Consider the following 20,898-nt stretch of genomic DNA (forward strand, 5'->3'; position numbering starts at 1 on the left):
CTCTCTGGTTAAAAGTGGAATTACACATGAAATGACATTTTCAAATGGGAACTAAACCCAAGAGGTCAATTTGAAGTTACATTTTTGCCTTTAAAATTTCGGGGTTTATAGTTGACCTTTAAATAAAAATAGAAAATATCACAAATAATAAACATTTAAATATATAACAAAAATGCTGAGTAATATTGACTGCATACTTACAAAACACACACTTGTACAAAAAGCGTGACGACAAAAAATAAATACATTAAAAAAAAAAACATTATTCAGTAAAACATGATTGATATGCAAACATAATGCAGTTTTTCTTACAGGGTAAAAATGCATGAAAATGATTCACGATTCCAACATTGCTTGCACACACGCTTTATAAAAGACGACAGGACACTCGTGTGTAGTATGATACTTTTTATTTTAACTTAAAAAGAGAGCGAATCAAAAACAGGGTTCAATAAATTAGAAATAAATATAATCGTTGTCGTCATTAATAATACATACATTATAATTACTCCATTGCGAGAGTCTGACACAAACAGGCCCTCGGAACGTTTTGTTTTTTTGTTTTGTTTTCTCTAGAAAAATTCCAAAATGAAAATATTGCAACCCACTCAAATCCCTTTTCTCCCCCCCCGATAAACAAAATAATTAGATAAATAAATAAAAAATAGCTCAAATATTAAAACCTCCCGAATAAAAGTGCGGCTAACCCCCTCCCTCCCCCTCCCCGTGATTTTCACCTAAAATCTAAGTAGAAATTTAAAATAGGTTAGTGATTTGCCATTGTACAATTTGGAATGTGATAATCCCTTTTTATGAAGATGATAATGTTACTAGTGGTATAATAATAATGACAATAATAATAATGTTGTTGTGTCCTTTCTCAGAGTTGCTAGTGCTCTTTTTGCATGTTTTCCGCCACGTTTTAAAATGCTGTTCTTTGTCCACTAAGTTATTTATTTACATGATCGTGTTTTCCTTCTTTGTTTCTGTCATTTCTATCCCCCCCCCCCCCCCACTCCCCCCCCTCCTGGTACTGAAATAAAAGCACCGCCGGCTGGTCGGTCCTTCTATCTTTGTCAGGTAATAGAGATGTATAGACATGTCTATGGATGTGATATATGCGTCAGCAGTTTTGTTTTCTTGTAGTAAAGCGTCCACATACGGCAGCAGCCTGGCACTGGACCCGAACACGCCGTCGGCGACAAGATGGCGCTCTCGGCTCTACGTGGTGTGTGTTTGTGGTATGTACACTTGTCGGTTGTGTGTGTGTGTGTGTGTGTGTGTGTCAGTGCAAGTACATGAACGCACTCCGCCAATGCACAGAAGCGACGAGACAGCGCTCTGGAATTTCCACCTGGGCTCAGAAAGGTCACCTGTGGACGGAGGGAGGGAGGGAGGGAGGGAGGGTTGGACGGATGGAGAAATGGATGGACGGACAGACGGATGGACGGAAGGTATGATAATGGCGGTGGTCGACAGGGGGAGGAGAGAAGGACAGAAGCCTCGTTAGACGCCGTACGCTCCGTGCTTTCTCGTGTTCAACCTGGCTTGGAAGTCGATCATCGCGTCGCGCCAGTCACGACGCTCCGTTGCGTCCACATTGTCAGCTCATCCAAAATGATGGCGTGGGAGTGTGCGGTTGCAAACAATATGGATATTGTTTTTGTTCTCTCTTACGGAACAGTAAGTAACTAACAGTGGCGGCGTGCAGTCAGCGCCTTCAAGGCCTTCTCTGCTGGACCATACATGAAGTACCGGTAAATAACTAACTTGGCTGTGGTTGTTTTTTTTGACCAATCAGATTACAGCTCCAATGTGTTGCCATGTAAATGTAATTTGCTCAAGGTCTTCAAAAAGTGCTGGCTACGACAACACACTGAAAGTAGTGACGGACAAATGAAGCTTCATGAAGCACTTGTGATATTTTTTGACTCCTCTAGATGGCGGTCTTTGTTTCAAGACGGACATTTCATCCATTTCTTTTCCATCTTTAAACCAAGAGCGTCATCGAGAGGAGTCACAAAAAAATATCGCACGTGTTTCATAGAGCTTCATGAAGCTTCGTTGTTGTTTTGTTTTTTCAACCATCACATTTTAGAGCGACGTGGGCATTTTCCCGTCCACTATTACTATTGGTTCAGATATTTTTTATCCCTCTGATTGGTTGAGCTTAAAATGTGCACCAAAAGATTGATTTACGTTGAAGGATGATGTCAGACATGATTAACAAAAAAATCTTTGTGAAGGCTCACTTTTCAAGATTTTTTTTTTTTTTATGAGACCAAGTTCACCAAAACAACAGTTGCTCGCTGCCTTGTTTCAAGCCGGAAATAGATTTTTGGGGGCATTTTCACTTTACTGTACTTTTCTGAGCTCTAGCAGAAAGGCAGGAGCAAAGAAAGAGGTTTACGGCGCCTGCATCAGAATCTCTGTGAGAAAGATGGATTTTATATCAACTTCTTATACTGATAAATACTGATTATAAACTGCTCTTGTCGCGTAGAGATTTAGAGGTGATTTATTGGAAGATGAAGGTAACTGTGTTTCTTGCTATTAATGCACACAACACACAAAATGCCTCTCCCTCTTCTTTAATGCCATGCAGACTTGTTTTGCCATTTTGTATATTATAATGCAAGTTAAATTCAAATTAGCGTTTGAAAACAAACTGCTCTAAAAAAAAAACATGCAAATGTTACGTACTTCAAGTACTGGATTTACTAAACAAAAGTTGAAGATCTGTAACATTGATGATTCAGATATTTGACTCTTTTCATACCACTAGAGGGAGCTCACTACACTTTTGAGAATCACTGCCGGAGTTGATGTTTTTTCCCGACGGGAACATTTGTTATTCTCGTGCTCGTCGTTGCTTGTTGCATCGTGCATCTCGACGTGATTGGAACAATGACATGTCTTTACTGATGATGAACATGTGTTGAAAAGTACAAAGTTAACCCAGCATACGGTGCGTGACTCGGAAGTCATATTGCTTCTCCTGACATGCACCAAAAATAAACAACATTGACACAAAACCCACAGAAACTGATCAAAAACGAAAAAGCATCAAAGCACACAACGGCTCCAACGGCTGCTGCATGCAACCGTATTTATGGTGCGGTGACTTTTGACCGTTATTGATCAGAGCGTGTGAGGGTCAATAGAAAAAAATCATCGCACAATGCAACCGACAGGCGGTGGTGGTCACCACGGCAACAAGACACGCAGGTCAGCACACGGCCGCTCGCTGGAGGTAAAACCGCGCAAAGACCGCCGCCTACCAACAATCAATCGCCACGGCAACCCAAATACAGGCCGACCAATCAACTTACAACAATGTTAGAGGAGGGGGGAGCGGTCGCTCACTAGGCGGCCATTGCCGTAGCGATGGGGGGTCCTGCTGAATTGCGATTGGACGGAAGGATCCGGGGCTGAGTTGCCATGATAGCAAAAGGACACAACAGCAGCAGGAAGGTAATTCAAACGGAGACATTTAACTTTTGTCCTGTTTTGATGACATAGTAAGTTGGAATAAAAAAAATGTTCTTCTGCAATGAGAGGCCAGGAGCATTTATTGAACTCTTATTTGCATTTTATGAGCAAAAAAGTCAAGTTTGTTTTTCAAACAAAATAAGCAAATATGAATTATATTTACAACTTAACAGTCTCTCAAATAGCCGCACTTTTATTTCTTGACAAAGTTTTAAAACAGAGCAATGTTTGCCAGGGCAATTCATCCTCCAAAATCACACTATGTTGTTTGTGGGTCCATTAAAAAAAAACAAGACAGGGTTCAAAACTTTATCCATTGCGGTTAGCTGGTACGCGTTTGAGAGTCACTTGTTTACCATTCACTTTCATTCATCCAAGAATGGTAGGTGCTGCTGTTTTGGTTAGTACTAGGTGTGCGCATCTTCCCACAAAAGGCGGTTTTCCGTACGAGGGGTGCGAAACGTTTCAAGGACGGCTGGATTTGTAAGTGGAACGATTCGATTCGGTCCGACTTCGATTTGGTACGGCTCAGTTGGAGACGGTACGATGCAAAACCTTTTTGTTGTCATTTTATTTACACTTGAATGAAGTTGCCAGTACTGTGAATGCGCCACGTCCTCATATCGCTTTACAATAAAAGATGATTTGATACATATATTAACATATTTCAAAGTGGAACGATTCATTACGGTTCGAGGTGAGGCACTCGCATCTTAAAAAACAAAACAAAACACGATTTTCCGGTTCAAACCGGTTTTTGTGTGTATGAGATTGTCCGGGAAAGGAAATCATCAAAAGAACAGAAGCCACTATTTGAGGAAATATGATAAAAAGTATTTTTCTCGTACTGTTCCCACCTCCTCTCTTTCTTTCGTTCCCCGTTTTCCCGTGTTTGACTCTAGCCTTGGTCTTGCATGTCCTCAACAAGCTCACCTTCATTTTTGTATCGATGCTCCGTCCTGTCTGCTGTCTCTTAGTACGGGCGGTTCGCATCCTTGGGCCTCTTGAGCTGCACTTTCAGCCTCTTCATGCCGATCTGGAAGCCGTTCATCGCCTGGATGGCGGCCTGAGCGCTGGCCGGGTTGTCGAAACTCACAAATCCTGGCGCGGAAGCGATACAAAAAAATCTAAGACGACAAGTTGTTTTGATAATCCTTGAATTCGCTTCTTCCTGCCTCAACTTGGAGACGCACGACGAACGGCGTCGTAGATCAAAATAATTAATGGACAGCGTAATTCATCCTCGGTAAAGCAACTCCTCCAACCCCCGCCGCACCCTTGTTTTTTTTTTATCACTTGTCCTTGTGTCTTGTGTCCGATACAGCTGCTGTCTGCCCTTCCGCCCCCTCCCTTTTGTCTCCCACATGTGTGTGTGCATCGTGTGTGCGCGTGTCTCACCAAAACATTTGCTCTGGTTGGTGGCCCGGTCGACAAACACCTTCGCCGAGATGACATTGCCAAAGGGCAAAAACATCTGCAGCATTTCGGAATCACTGAACTCCTGAGGCAGGTGGTAGATGAAGATGTTACATCCCTCGGGACCTGACACACACACACACACACACACACGCACACACACACACACACACACGCACGCAAGACAACTTTATAGTGGCTGAGTGGAGAAAAGGGGTGTGGTCCTAAACACACAGACAAAAAGTCCCATCATCACCTTCTCTTTGCTGCTGTTGCTGGGGCTGCTGGTGTTGCTGGGCAACCAGCGTGGGCTGCTGGGGGAACGGCTGGCCGACCAATCCGTAGGCGGCGGGGTACGCCGCTATTGGGGCAGACAAACGGCAACGTTATCCCATTGGGCCGCGCCAACAGGTGGCAACACGGGAACGTCCAATGGCGCGTGTTTATTTTCAAGCCCAAATGTGTCCCGCTGAAGGTGAAAACTATAAAATGTCTGTAAAAAAAACAATGACCGAGACCACCGCTGTCCCCCACCTCCCTTTTTCCACGCTGTGGCTATAAATCCTTCACGCGCGCGCAGGACATTTTCAATGATGATACGCCACCCACCACATTTGAAAATATTCCACAGGTTTGCCTTCCTGTTTGTGTCATTGAATATAGTAATAATTAAAAAAAAAATTAAAAAAAATATGCATGAGTAGTTTGAGAAGCAAAATAATGCATTTATAAACCAATACAGTAATCCCTCACATATTCACAGTTAAGTGTTCACAAATTCACCCGTTTGCAAGTTTTCACGGTGGAACCTCAGCTCTGCTAAAAACACTCTTGAGATGCCGCCAAATCCTTGTCTACGTTGGAATTGGGCTCAAGGAAGTATGTTGAAGTAACTCATCTCAACTGAGAGACAAGAAATGTATATAAAAAATAGTCCAATACAAGAGAAAAACGAAGAAGGAAAATTATAGATGAAAAACAAATGGTTGCTGTCCAGCGGAAACCTGCCATGTCCAAATGAGTCAAACTAATTAATGACTCCCAAAAAATGATCGCGTTCATTTTGAGCGCAGATGATCCTTTAGCTGACAGCGGATGCTTACGTTGAAGGTAGCACAGGTCGTGTTTGAGCAATAAACATAACTACATGCATTCAATTAAAGTCTTCAATAAATGTTTGCAGATGACAGTCAGAATATTGTCAAACTATTGGGGTCATTTTTTTCTCATTTTAAATTATGCAAGTAATTAACTGATTAGAAAAAGAGGAGGATGAGCAGTGGATCAAAAAATGTTGACCACATCCTCATAACATTAGAATTAACACATCATGGCAGGTACAAATTTTTTGATAAAAAGCCTTTTTAATTAAACAATTAATTGTCCATCCATCCATCCATTTTCTGTACCGCTTGTCCTCACAAGGGTCGCGGGGGTTGCTGGAGCCTATCCCAGCTGGCTTCGGGCAGTAGGCGGGGTTACACCCTGAACTGGTTGCCAGCCAATCGCAGGGCACACAGAGACTCACAATCGCACCTATGGACATTTTGGAGTGTCCAATTCACCTGCCATGCATGTTTTTGGAATGTGGGAGGAAACCGGAGTACCCGGAGAAAAGCCACGCAAGCACGGGGAGAACATGCAAACTCCACCCAGGAAGGCCGAAGCCCGGACTTGATCTCACAACCTTTGCACTGGGAGGCGGACGTGCTAACCAGTCAGCCGCCGTGCTGCCACACAATTAATTGTGATTAATCAAAATTCTAAGATGTGATTAATCTGATTAAAATTTGAACAGTTTGACAGCTCTAGTTAGTCCAAATAAGCCCCCCCTCCACCCCCAAATTATACTAATGGTCCTTCCCTCATGAAGAGCAGAGCAATTGCAAACATTTCTGTGTGACTTGTGTACACCCACCTGTGTAATGCTGCATGCCGGCATAAGCCTGCTGTAGCGGGTCCAAGGCTGCTGGAGTCTGAGCTGCAAAATGAGGGACAAAAAAAAAAAAATCAGATTGAAAAATCAACTGTGTCCTGCTCTGACTCAGCGGTTTTCCAAGTGTGAGATGAGGCAGAGAACTTGAGACGTGGTGCAGCAGCTTGACAAAAAAACAACAAAAAAAACGGAGCATTATCATTTCCTCCGTTGAGAGAGGAGACGGAGTTGGGACGAACAAAAAGTTTGACCAAATAGGATGCGGAAAATCCGTTTTCCGTTGACGTGGGCGGCGAGAATTTATGATCATGCATGAGCAGCAAATTTGTTATTTTTTTGGGCTGTCAGAACCACTTCAGAGGCTGATGTCAAAAGAATTTGCATGCATACAATTTTGAGGCTAGCAACACAATAATCCATTTAAGAGGAATATGCAAATAAGCAGAGATGAATTCTTTTAGTGTCAGAGCCGCTGTCGAACCTTTATACAAAGGCAAGAAAAACAGCACAAGGAATTACAGTATAATAATAAAAATATCAGATGTAATAAAAAAAAGTAACAGAAAATGGTCAGCAGAGTTGAATTATTTAGTTGTTCGGACCCAATTTGAATGTTTTAAAGATGATTTGAACTCAAGTTGAGGGCTGATAAAATGATTTTAATATAATGCTTAGAGAAAAAAAACTGAAACTAGAACTGTTATGCTGAGCAGAGATGAATTCTTTTGGTGTCGGTTCAGCTATGAATTAAAAAAAAGAATAATTCTGACTTGAATTCTGCTCATGTCAAAAACATGTTTCAATATTCACGGCATGAAGTTGTGAAATAATCTGGATTCTCCCACTTGAAATTTCACAACGACCACGCGACGATTATTCGTTCCACATGTGCTGAGCACGCCGGTCCAAATACCTTGATATGTGTGAATGCCGTTGGTGTATATTGTCTCGGTTGCTTGATGTCCATTGGTTGGCGCGGGCACGCTGCCGTAGCCGTTCACTCCGATCGGCGGGAGAGCCGGCACGGGCGTAGCTGCGATCGTCGGCGGAGTGTTTGTTCCTGCGGGCGGGCATGAATCGCAAACACCAAATCTCAGCCGTTGTTCGGCACACAGCGCGACCGTCACAGCCAATTTGGAGTTGAACTAAAAAGGGAGCTTCAAAATGTAAACAAAACGTAACGTCAAGCAAGTTGAGTTTGTTGCCACCCGACAGCGGTCGCATCTCAAGTTTGGAGTCAAAGCAAAATATCTTCCGAATGATGTCATAAAAACTTGGAAGTTGGTATCTCAAATTGTACCATTTTTTTCCTTGCTATATTTTTGGGCAGTAATGTTGCAACCGCTCTCAAATGTGTTGTGTTTAACTTGGCAGGTTGCACAGCGCTCGTATCGACATCTGTCCTTTTCATTTCCTTTTGTGCCCCCAGGAAGAAGAAGAAAATATTTCACAACCCCCCTCCCAACTCTCCACTGTGACTGTAAATAGTATCATAAAATACTGTAGTCTATAACAAGTAAACCCCTGCGGAGGAGCTAATACGATTTGCGCATTCTAAAACAATGAGAGCGCCACTGCCATCTACTGTAGTGGATGTGCAATTACACTTCATTCTACTATGGCAAAAAAATAAATAAACATGTTCCCTGAGCAGAACCTCAGAATCAGGTGATTCAGACTTGGACTCGGGTGCAAAAAAAAAAACTAGGATTGGGACATCCCTACTATGCAGTAATAAATCGATGTGAAAATGCAGAATTGCGGCAAAATCGCGCGCCTACCCGAGGACGGCGTGATGGGCGTGATGGGCGTGGCGATGATTCCGTTGGCATTGAGCGCCGCCATCTGCTGCATCTGTACGGCGGCGACTGTCGCCACGGGGGACAAGTACGCCGACTGGGCGACCAGGGCCTGCTGTTGGACAAGCTGTAGCGAGTAAGGGGGGGGGGGGGGGGTGAGTACGTGGAAGACAAAGAGACAGTTAAATGCTTATGGGAAGATACCAGAGAGGAGGGGAGAAAAATAAGAGCGAGCGAGTGATGGAGGAGCAGATGAATAGAGATCTAATTACGAGAGCATTATGCCCGGAGTCAGTGGGTTAATGGCGGCGTGTCGCAGGCCAGCTAAATGCCAGATGACGTACGTCCTGTTGTCCGGCTAACGACGTTAAGCCCAATTAGGCGGCCGATAGCCTCTTGAAACTTGGGACGTCCTCCGAAGAGCGAGCGCGCCACTTGCCTGAGCGTTGACCGCCTGCGTGTAGGCGTTGTAGGCGGGGAAGTTGATGGTCATGGGGCTGAAGATGCCGAGCTGCGAGGCCACTTGCTGCATCCTCCTCAGACCGCGCTCCTTCTCCGTGTCGGCGAACTTCACCACCAGACTGGACGACGCCCCCTGCCGCCACCAAAAGCGCGTCACAATCATTGTCACGATTAGAGATAGACCGATATGGTTTGTTTTTTTTTAGGGCCGATACCGATGCCGATTATTAGAAGTCAAGGAGGCTCATCATGTTCAGTTAAAAGGGAGGCTGTTGAGGTCAAAAATGTTGAAAAAAACAATTCCAATTTTGACTATTTATTGAACACTGGGGGTGGCGTGGCTTTGCTCCGGGTACTCCGGTTTCCTCCCACATTCCAAAAACATGCATGGCAGGTGAATTGGACACTCCAAATTGTCCATAGGTGCGATTGTGAGTATGGTTGTTCGTCTCTGTGTGCCCTGCGATTGGCTGGCAACCAGTTCAGGGTGTACCCCGCCTACTGCCCGAAGCCAGCTGGGATAGGCTCCAGCAACCCCGCGACCCTTGTGAGGACAAGCGGTACAGAAAATGGATGGATGGATGGATATTGAACACTTTTCAAAATGTAGATATTAAAAAAAAAAAAAAACTATCTTAGACAATAAATATCCTTGTAAATTTCTAACAAAATGTTGAGGGAGCTCCCAAGGTTATCAGTAAGTCTTAAAAAGTGAATTGGAACCAAGTAAATAAAACCATAGCTCTCTCTTTTCCAAAATGTAAAAATACCTGAAATGTTAAACTTTCACATGACTTTGTTTTAATGTCAAACAAAAACCAATGGTTCAGAAGGTGCCAAGGGTGGGCAGGATCTTATCAAGTTAACTGAAACTTTAAATAAATAATTCCCTGAGATGAAAATGGTTTGGGCCGATACCGATATTCGTCCAAATGGCCAACATCGGCGCCGATATTCCGAGTCATGATTGCTTTGTTGGAGGTGACAACCGGATTAGAAGTGCAACAATTAATCGATCGGTTTTCTCATCGTTTCGAGGCCTGTTCTAAAAATAGCTCGCCGGTGATGGGACATTGTGATCTTCTAGGAATATTGAAGAAAAGATCCTTTGAAAACATGTTTGACATGAGACCGCTCCGAGTATTCTTTTCATGTCTTGCATGGACACAACAAGCCCAGCTCGGTGTTTCATAGACAAAACAAAATCTTGCATTCTAGCCTGGAGCCTGATGAGGAAGCGCCTTCAACTCACGGGCATCGTGCGACTCCCGTGCAGGCTATTGATTGCAGCCTGGGCTTCAGCGTGTCCCTGGAATTTGACAAAAGCACACCCTAAAGGAACACAAAATGAATAAGTCCATCAATAAACAAGGAGTCGGCACGCCAACATGAGCTCCACTCAGATGAGCGCGCGCAGGTCACGCACCTTTGCTGGTGCCGTCGGGTCCTCTCAACACGGTGCACTCGTCTATGCTGCCAAAGGGTTCGAACAGCCTTCGAACGTCCTCGTCGCTCTGTTGCTTTCCCAGCATGCCCACAAACAATTTCCTGTCCTCTGTGGAGAAAATCAAACAATTAGGAGCGAGTCCGCTCTTGAAAAGCGGATTCTTCCCAGCAAGAGGTCCTGGGGGGGGGGGGGGGGGGGATCCTTGCATTTACGATTGTTTGATTGCGACAATAAAACATCATTCCGGCAATCGCGGCCAATGAAATCATTCAATCAAAATTGTTTGTCCAAACAAAATGAATAGTTTGTGCCTTGTTATCCAAGTTTAATTTGTTTCCACACTTTACTCTTAACTCAAAACCCCTCACTCCATTGAAATGAAATTAATCCAGCACCTTTTTTTTTTTTTAAGGATAATGAACCCTTTATAACAATGTCCATTTTCAAATAGAGCATAAAAAAGTTAATAGTTGGTATCGTCGTCATGGTGATTTATTGTTTATTTATCATTTGAGGCAGTATATTACGGTGCAGTCGATGTAGAACCAATTCAAGAGGAATAGACTTTTTCAACTACTACTATTGTTCTGTCAAATGAATTATTTTTAGTAGTAGAGGAGAATAAAAAATACAAGCCATTTTTGTTCAAATATCTGTTGCTTCAAGCGTTGTCAAAGAGCAATTGACATTTCCCATGACATGCTAGCATTTAGCTAGCGGGGGGGACTGTTATTAAGGCAACATTGCTTGGTGGTTATAAATAAACAACGTGCACTTCAACCGGCATCCAAAGACAGGAAATAAACGAATGTCTTCATCAAACAAATCCCTTTGCTGTCGTTTGGTGTCTCCTTTTAAAGCACGACGTCGTCCGCCCACGCAGAACTTTCTTCACCGCTTGCCTGCCTCAAATTCACCCCCTTTGCTCCACAAAAGCCTTCGATTGGCCGACGAGGGAGTTTGTGAACATTCCTTGCGTGCTTCCGACTGATTTGGGAGTCAACTGTAATGCAAGCGAGACACGACGTACACAACCTTGGCTTAAACGTCATTCCCACCTCGCTGGAGTGCATTTTTTGTTGTTTTTGTAGGGAGCTTCCACTAATGTCCACCAGGGAGCAGTATTCACTACAGCGGAACAAGGAGAGTCTGTTGTGTGGAGGCTGCCAAGCTCCCCGCAGACCACTCGCCATCTCCGTCTCATCCATTTTGAAGCTTCACCTTCTCTCTGTCACGTAATGTGTGTGTGTGCGTGCGTGCGTGCGTGCGTGCGTGCGTCTCACCTCCTCTGCCTTCGCTGTCTGCTGGTTTCACCTGGATCGGCCGATTCATCTGAAGTAGAACAACAAGGAGCATGAATCCACGTGCGCTCTGTCACGTGCACTGCATTTCACGATTAGTCTCACTCGTATGCTTGAATATCCGTTAATAGAGAGAAGCCGGCAGAAAATGTCAACAACGTCATACGTCCCGCTTGTTGAGTAACTTTTTGACCTTGATTACAGAAAATCGAGTGTATTCTTACTCTGTACTGTGCAAAGGATACCAGTACTACAAAAGTACAGCAATAGCATGCGGTAAAATAGGAAAATATTTTTGATACTCGTATGTAACAACAATGTAACATTTGTACTTATCTTAGATTTCATTTCAAACAAAAACAAAAGGTGCAGAGCAGTGCGACAGACAGCAGTATTTCTTTTAAAGTTAATAGTTCCGATTCGGCGTCGATAATCGGCAAGGTACTTTAAGCAAAGCAAAATCAAAGTTATGCAAAATGTATGCTATCGTGACATCATCAAATCCGACCTGATTTCATCATGGCATGAATTATTTCCTTGTATGTGTAAGTTATTGTGCTTTTAAACCTCATTTGGCTAATCACATTTGGCATTTATCACTCGTGAATTCGGACCGAGGATCTTTCTTACACAGCCTCTTTCTTTCTTTCCTTCTTTCTCTCTGTCACGCGCACGCACGCACGCGCGCGCACGCACACACACACAATCAGAGTGGAGTACCGCGGGGGATTGAGAAGTGACGAGATTAAGAATGAAGGCCAGCTGATCTGGATTACAGGGCAACTACGGATTAGACGAGGGACACGAGTAGGTTGCGATAGAGGCGAGGGAAGACGAGGAGGGGCGGAGTGGCGGGACGAGTGACAAGTGTGGGAAGCTAACGGCCACAGTGGTCAGTAAATAAATAAATAGAAAAGCTAGAGAAGAAGCGAGAGGCCTTGGGGGACCCCGGCTGACTTTGGAGCGACATAAAGGGCAGATGGAAGGCCAAGAGGAACACAAGCAGTGAATGGGACCGCTGGAGAGGAGGAGAGAGCGAGATAGTGGCGTGTGTGTGGGGGGGGGGGGGGCATTGCATAGATGGAGAGACGGAGTGTGGGAGGATGAAAGCAAAACTGGCGCTGGAGAGGATGATTCAAAAAAAAGAGGGAGAGAGAGAGAGAGAGAGCGAGCGAGGACGGGAGGAGGCAAGCGTGATTCAGTCGTGACTCGCTCTGTCTAAAAAATGTCACGACTACCGAGATCCATCGCCCGGGATTTATTATGCATGCGTGCACACACATGTTCTGCACAGCCCTTCAGCGCACACAGCCAGAGCAAGAACAAGTGCAAAACACACACTCATATACACACACGCGCGTACACGCACACACAGTGCTTAGTCATAGCACTGAGGCAACGAGACGGCGTGTTAATGCCGCAGGGAAAGAGGCGAGCAGCGGGAATGATGGCGATGAAAGAAAAGTCAAGAAATGCGAGAAAAATCCCTGAAAGACAAGAAAGGAAAAGAGATTTGCGGAGAGAAAAAAAAAGGGACAATATTGATTCCAAGCCGAGTGAAAAGAACAACAGCATGTGGCCGACACGCCCATTTCCGGATTGAAGCTACAGCCGAGATACAAAAGGAAAGAACGTGACAATTTCCTGATCCAAAAGTAAATATTGCCATATTTGCTCATGCACGGCGAAGCCAGCATTAGATACCATGACAAGATATTTCATATCTTGTCAAATCTCCTCCATGTGGTGTCAGCATGGCGCAGTGAAAATGGCTGCCCAATACAAATGAAAGATCTCCAGTTGATGACATTGTCACAAAATGACACATTCACATGATCCACGTCCGGTATTTTTAGCGAAAAGATAAAGAAGCCGTCGATAATTGACAAATTGTGACATGACCAAAAAGCGCAACACGAGAGAAGATCTGAAATGAATTTGCATTGCATTGACCAACGTTGCATTCCAATGATGAGACTCGACTTCCGAACGAGCAGGCGGGCCACGAATCAACGAGGAGTTACAAAATCCAAAACAAAAGGGAGGACATAAAACAGACGGACGTGATTGGAAGGAGGGAGCGCAAAGAGGCACGAGGGAGGCGTTGAGAGAGAGACCAGGGGAAGGTCCCGGTGGGGTGTTAAGGCAATGTAATGAAGCTGGTAATTGAGGAGGGGGGCAGCGCCGGGAGAGAGACGGATCCATACGTTTGATTAATCAGCTCTTAGCTGTCACCACAAGCTATTGATCGAAGGCAAGGCCGTCACAGGTGCAAACACACGCGCACGCGCGCGCACGTGCAGGGGGAAGCGATGATGCACATTTTTAACCTTTATTGACTGGAGCTGTCGGCTCACATAAACTTACAGGAATGACACACGCGCGCGCGCGCACACGCACGCGCACACGCACACACCAGTGTTCCCAGTGACCTTGGATTCACACGTCTCTCCCCGTCCAACCGTCCGTCCGTCCAGCCGTCCATCATTTGCACGCCGCCATCCGTCTTGCGCTATCAAGTCGTCGATCAGTCACGTCTTGTTCATTGATTTGAGGCTGCGTTGTCGAGATTGTTGCCAGATCTGTGCCGCCGACATTCCTTCCTTCCCCACCTGCATTTCCCCCTTCATTAGGCCGTCATTGCGACTGTGAAACGCACTCAACGGGGGGGGGGGGGGCTCCCTGATCCGTCAGTCGCTATTATGCCCGATGTGCGCTCAAACTTGACATCTCAGTCTGGGAATATCACAAGCACAGCGAGAGGAGGAGACGGCGGCCGCTTCCGCCGAGACAAAACAATGGCATCGGAAAATCGTAAAGGCGGGGCGGCTGGTTGCCGTGGCGATTGCATGACGGCACACACCAGCTAGGTAAACAAGGATGCCGGTTGCCAAGGGCGACTGCTGCGATCTTCTGGTAAACAAAGAATTTGCGCCGGGAAGTGCTTTGCCGCCGCCTTCGTGCTTCTCCTCTCTCGGGAAAAAAAAAAAATTGCAACTGTCTCAAATCGTCAATGAGGACAAATGCATGAATAGAAGAAGGGAGGCGATGTGGAATGTCCATCCAATTTCAATATCCTCAGGTGGGGTCGCAGGGCGCGGGAGAATTTGGGTGAAAGGCAGGTTGCCACCGATCACGCGACACAAACACACAAAGACATTCACATCTACTGAATGACAATTTCCAGTCAGCGCACCTCGCAAGACCTTAATTATGACATCATTAACGGCACGCTTGCGGCGAGCCGGAGAATAGATAAGCGCATTTACAGAGAAGTTCTCTGGCGGACTCAAAGCGCTGTTCGTGATTCCGTGTCGCGATAGCAGGAGATGTTGGCCAGTAATCGTACGGATGACGGAGCAGAAATACGATTCGATGTTTAGCGCCGTGACTGCTTTCATATTTGTTTGTGTTTTATTCCTGTTTGTGCTTCCATTCCACATTTGCTTGACGTTAGAGACATGCAAATTCATAGTGTACAACATTGATGCTCTGAAATTCATTATCAACTCAAAAAATTATTATTATTATTTTTTTAAACTTAATTTGTCTGAAGAATACACTTTTGGTGGGAGCTACTTTTTCTTCTGCTTCGGAACTTAAGTATCAAATGCGGAACAATGGCAGAAGGTGAAAAGTATTGCAGCTCCACAATGTTGTGATGTGGCGGAAAAACTGTAAGGAGTTGAGAATATGTGGAGCTTTTAGACCGCAACATGATTAGTATTTGCGGGAATTTTCTTAAAAAACGAAAAAGAGGAATCAATTCTCCATAACAAATCCATTCACACACGATTACTAATGCACACGAACGACCTCTTCTACTGTCCAGGCTAGTTTTCTCATTCATATTTTTTCTATTGGCACCGTTCAAGACGAGTTTTTCAGGGTAAGCGACAGCCTTTGAGATGACTTAGCGAACCTCTTGGAATTTCAGCCCGTGCGAGCTTATTGGTGGACATTTTTAACCAAAACTCATCAGCCAATTGAAGAAGGGGTTCCCCGAGAGCAACTTGCAACAGAACAAAAACGAAAGAAAGAATCAACTTGTACTGTTTGGACCAGATTCTCTATTGGCAACATCGCACAAAAACGTTTGCCAAAAGGCCATTCCGACACACACAAAATTCAATCATCCGATTTTCACATTTCTTGCTGCGCTGCACTCGGGTTAAAAGTGGCCAATTAAGCATTTTTGACAGGCTGTCATTTGGGGGCAAATCTTATCACGGTCGTCAATCTTATTTGTTCAAATTAGGCAACGCAGTTGTAAAATAAGTGAGAAGTGAAATTATTATTATTTGACACGCTTGTCATCCCAAAATCAGCTGCGACGAACTCGTCGTACCCGCGACCACAACGAGGACAAGCGGCAAACAGAACAAAAGGAGTGAGCGACGCCATCACTCGTGTGTTAAAAGAGTGTTTCGTCGTTTCTGCCATATGGAGACGAGAATGATGAACTTGTAATCGAACGCAAGCTCATAATGTTCAATGTTCCCTTTGCGCAACGCTACATTTTTCGCGACTCGAATTGATCTCAACGGCGAACGTTCTCGTTTTTGGCCGAGGCTGCCAAGTACGACGGCTGCACGTCAGACACGCTTGTGCGATCTTTTAATTCCGTTACAGCGCACACGTGAGCAAGGCAGGCAGGCAGGCGCCCCTTTCAAGTCAGATTACCCTCTCATTACTCACGTTCCAATTAAGACTTCATTAACAGTAACCATCTGCATACGAACAGGCGCTCTCAAGTGTTTCAAAAAAAAAAAAAAAAAATGTTTCCGGCGGTCGACTCGGCGAATCGGTATGCGAGCCGTGGCGTGCGGATGCGTGCGACGTATGTGATATATGATGGCCGCTCAAGAGCCGGCCGGCACCAACCAGGGCCTGCATGCAAAACGCACTCGCATTTGCATGCCAACAAAAATGTCCACACGCCGGCAGGAGACGAGTCGCTCACACGCGACACCGCGACAGAAACACATCCTCTCCACGTACAGTTAATCTCACTCCCTTCAGTAATGCAGGGAAGGATTGTGCCAGGATTAGGGGATATTAAATCCTTGGATTATCCAATCAAATCGTATTCTACTCCCTCCCCCCCACCTACGCAAAATCAGCGGAACGAACCATTGCCCCACATCCAGACGAGAGAGGAGGAGATCGTACGTGTGTGTGTGTGTGTGTGTGTGCGCGCGCGCGCGGGTTATTTGGAACACGGATTAAATGAGAGCGTTAAATCATTTCCATATTTGCATTGATTGTGTTTTGCTATGAAAACGCTGGAGGGCAATATCCTCCTGTAAAAATGAATAATGAAAGTGATTACAGTGCACAGCATGAGAACAGACAATTATTTTGGTGCATATGTTAAGTACGCGGTGCCCCCCCCCCCCCCACCCCCCAGCGTTTCACACGTGTCCCGTTTCCAGAAGTATTTTTATCCCGCATGTTTTTTTGTTGTTGTTGCCTCCGTTCCTATTTGTTAAGCGAAAGCCTCCTAATCTCTGCCTGACGGTGACTCTGCTATCCCTGCGTTTTGCAGCCATTCTTCTCTCCGGGTTTGCGCAGCACAATGACCTCCTCCTCTTCCCGACGCCGTGATGGCGAGCGTGCTCGGCGGCCATACAAATTCATTATGTGGGAATTGGACGAAAGCGAAATCGGGCACAGGCGGGCGAGCGCCTCTCGTCTGCCTGTTTGTGTCACAACAGCAGCAAACCCAAGTCGAAAAACATGTCGGGACCGTTTTTTTGGGGGGGGGGTCGGTCACTCACCAAAGTCTTTGTTGCTTTGCGTTCCTAAATGGTGCTGCAAAAACACGCCTTTGAGAAAGACTTGCTCGCTTCCCAGCATTTGTCCGTGTATCGGCCGTACATTTGGGTTGAGATTTTGGAGTCAATGGAAGTCGATGGTTACGTTGAGGGTTCCACGCACAACAACAGCAATATCGTGTTGTGATCATCAGGAATGACTGGCAACATCCTCCGTTTTTAGAAAGATGAGCCGTTCCCCGATGACATGCAGACTACGAGTCTGGCCATTTCAGAAACTCACATTTTGGAAGAGCCATTTTCAAATTGCTCTCTGATTCGCAATTGTTGTGTGACAAAGTGGCGAGAAGACACTTAAAAAAATTAAAATTTTATGTACCCCGCCTACTGCCCGAAGGATAGGCTCCAGCAACCCCCGCGACCCTTGTGAGGACAAGCGGTACAGAAAATGGATGGATGGATGTAAGAATGATCCATGGTCTACATCTGAACAAACAAACGGACAAACTTTCACAAAATGATTCTTATCATTGGCTTTTGCCTATAAGTACTACCTAAACAAAAATACTCTGAGTACCACCACGAATAAATGTTTGGAGTGAAAGATAAAATTCTAATGTATCATTGGCACTGTATTGTATTCCAAAAAAGTTGAAGCTACTGTAACAAAATGTAAAGTTTGAACAGTCAGTTTTAGCACAAACCTTCAAGCTTCTGCTAAAATGGAAATAAATAAATAAAAAGTCAGCAAAAACAAGTTCCCCTCTCAAAAAGTTGTCTTCTTTTTGTCATTAAGTTGTACAAGTTTTGGGTTCCATGAGTAGTGGTAAATGTTTTTCACCGATTTATCTTGGTCTCGTGTTTCATATGACAAAAACCTGGCATTTATAGGGTGTGTAGACTTTTCATATCCAGAGCACATCCTCGGCCTTTACAATGCCATCCCAAAAATGTGTCAGGTCATTGATGATGACAATTTTGTTGATTGGTGAAGATGAAACGTGCAATGTGCTTATGCATACATACTAGCTATAGATCATAAACAAAGGAAATATGTATTATTATGTTTGCATTCATATATTAAATACTGTCATTATTTAAAAAATGGTTGTATTCCTCTTTTTTGAATCACCCCATCTGTGTTGCTCCGAAATGGTTTGGTCTTGTGTTGCAAATATTTGTTGAAAGCGATCGGTCGACGGCGGAAGGATGCGATCTACCTGATGTGTGCGCGGGTTCAAACGGGAGCGTCCCCGTGACGCCGTGCGCGTGCGGCGGCGCCTGTTTACACGGCTCCTTCACAGCTGGATGAAAACGGCGGTAGAGCGGCTCCACCGGCGAACCCCTCCTCTCCCTCCCTCTCTCTACCTCATCACGTTTGGCTTTGCATCCGCCGCGTTGCCTAGCAACCCGGCATCTCGCTCAGCCCCGTCGCCTGGCAACCGGGGCCTGCTACCATAATATAAGCTCCCCATTCCCTCGGTCTTCTGCCGTGCATTTTTCACACCTGATGAGTACGCGTTGTTGATCTGGCCGTTAACCCTGAATCGCTCTCCCTGCTGGAGAGAGCCCCCCCCTCGTCTCAGCCCCCCCCCCCCCCCCCCCCCTAATGATGCTATGGAACCACCTCGTTGATTTGTACAATATGACTGTTTTTGTCAGAGCATCCTGCATGAGGCGAGCGGAGCACTCAGTGAAATTTGATCCTTTGGATTGAGCGGCGCATAATCCAACAGGACTGTAGCGGATAAATGTTAGACCTATGCACTTGGAGCTTCTTTCTATTTTTGGGGAGTCTAAGTCCTTTGGGAAATGAGCCGGAGAATTACAATGGCTGCTCAAATCCATACAAATTCATGATTGCAAAAAAAAAAAAAGACAAAAAAAAAGAAAGGAAAATGAGATTACATTGAGGGCAGAGCCAGTGACACATTTGGCAAGTTTAAAAAGCAGAAAGAGAAAAGTACAGAATAATGTCGCATAGGGCTGCGCGATATGGTAAAAAAAATCGAATCTAAATTTTGACAGACATTCAGGACGATTACGATTTTCATCGATTTTAATCTAATAAACCCAACAAACATATGACCTTTTTGACAAAATGGATCCATTTTGATTTAAATTGATGCTAGGAAACATGGTCCTTAGAAGAACATTAAAAAAAAAATCCGTTTAATTGTACTGTACTTATTTCCAATACATTTAGAGCGCTTTTTAATTTCTTTCCCCGCCGTACTGTACTGGCTTCAACTCGTTTCCAATTGCGTCGATCTACTTGGACGCGCATTGTGCGAGCTGACAACGTCCACGTCCGAATAAAGCTGCAGTGAAAAGGCAATTATCCCGGCAGCGGACTGAAGTGTGCTGGCAGAGACGACCTCAGTGAAAGGGTCGTAGCCCAGGTGCGACCCAAGTCCTGTCATCGCCTCACACACCCACAGACACACACACACACACACACACACACACAGCCAGCGCCGCCTCTGACAGATGTCTTTGTCCAATAGTGACAGAAGTGCGCCCAGACGTCACCCCGCCAGCGCCGGCACCTCCCGGAGACGCTATTCTTACACACAGCAGCCGCCTGGCCCTTCCTCCAACGCTCATTATGGCAAACTTTTGTCTGTTTTCCTCCTTCTCACTAACCCGACCTCCCCTGCTCCTCCCCGTCTCACCCGACCCCCCCTTCACAGTCTATATGCCACTATTCATGCCAAACCTCTTCATGACCCACAATGCTCTTAACACCCCCCCCCCACCCCCGCCTCTTTTTTTTTTTTCCATTTTGATGAATTCACACGTTCCATTCACTCTTTCCTCAAATGGCCCTATACGTCTGCCTGTATGCAAATATTAGCATATTAGCATCCAACACACTTTGTAACCAGGTTTAAAAGAATAGCTTTGCCTTTTTCATTATAGTTAGTTGACATTTCATTTTGACTTTTGTTTTTCAAATTCACTTACTTTTACATAGTTTTTAGAGCAGTTTTGTTGGTTGTAAATATTTTTTTTTTTTTAAAAGAACATAAGTCTTTAAAAACATTTAAACGTTTAAAAATGAAATAAACCAATAAAAGTCGGTTTCTAAAATTACTAAAGGACCAGAATTGATTCAAACATTGGGGGCTGATTTCACTTCTGTTGGCAGCTAATTCTATTTGCATGCAGCGTAACAGCTAAATGCTGCTTCACCATGTTTAATACAAAAAAAAATAGAATATATGGATGGATGGACCACACAGACAGACAGACAGACAGACAGACA

The 20,898-nt window shown here is 44.8% G+C and overlaps 1 protein-coding gene across 5 annotated transcripts in view; it reads right to left on the reverse strand.

Annotated features, from left to right (window-relative positions):
- Positions 1 to 393: 393 nt before the first annotated feature.
- LOC147173015 (CUGBP Elav-like family member 3) overlaps positions 394 to 20,898 on the reverse strand; it is a 38,555-nt gene continuing 18,050 nt past the window's right edge. For 3 of the 5 annotated variants that reach the window (XM_086077684.1, XM_086077683.1, XM_086077685.1), the window contains 11 exons: positions 11,836 to 11,884; positions 10,532 to 10,660; positions 10,358 to 10,437; positions 9,083 to 9,238; positions 8,626 to 8,770; positions 7,758 to 7,904; positions 6,827 to 6,889; positions 5,165 to 5,269; positions 4,891 to 5,034; positions 4,426 to 4,593; positions 394 to 1,373 (listed from right to left, as the gene is read on the reverse strand). In XM_086077684.1, coding sequence (XP_085933810.1) covers positions 4,466 to 4,593; positions 4,891 to 5,034; positions 5,165 to 5,269; positions 6,827 to 6,889; positions 7,758 to 7,904; positions 8,626 to 8,770; positions 9,083 to 9,238; positions 10,358 to 10,437; positions 10,532 to 10,660; positions 11,836 to 11,884 — 1,146 coding nt within the window. In that variant the 3' untranslated portion in view covers positions 394 to 1,373; positions 4,426 to 4,465. Of the gene's footprint in view, positions 1,374 to 4,425; positions 4,594 to 4,890; positions 5,035 to 5,164; positions 5,270 to 6,826; positions 6,890 to 7,757; positions 7,905 to 8,625; positions 8,771 to 9,082; positions 9,239 to 10,357; positions 10,438 to 10,531; positions 10,661 to 11,835; positions 11,885 to 16,551; positions 16,616 to 18,850; positions 18,936 to 20,898 lie in introns of those variants that run through there. The other 2 variants (XM_086077686.1, XM_086077687.1) reach the window with 2 other exon arrangements.

The sequence above is a fragment of the Leptonotus elevatus genome, chromosome 6 (genome assembly GCF_054856555.1).
Source record: "Leptonotus elevatus isolate MCC_2025b chromosome 6, RoL_Lele_1.0, whole genome shotgun sequence".
In the NCBI taxonomy this organism is placed as follows: Eukaryota; Metazoa; Chordata; class Actinopteri; order Syngnathiformes; family Syngnathidae; genus Leptonotus; species Leptonotus elevatus.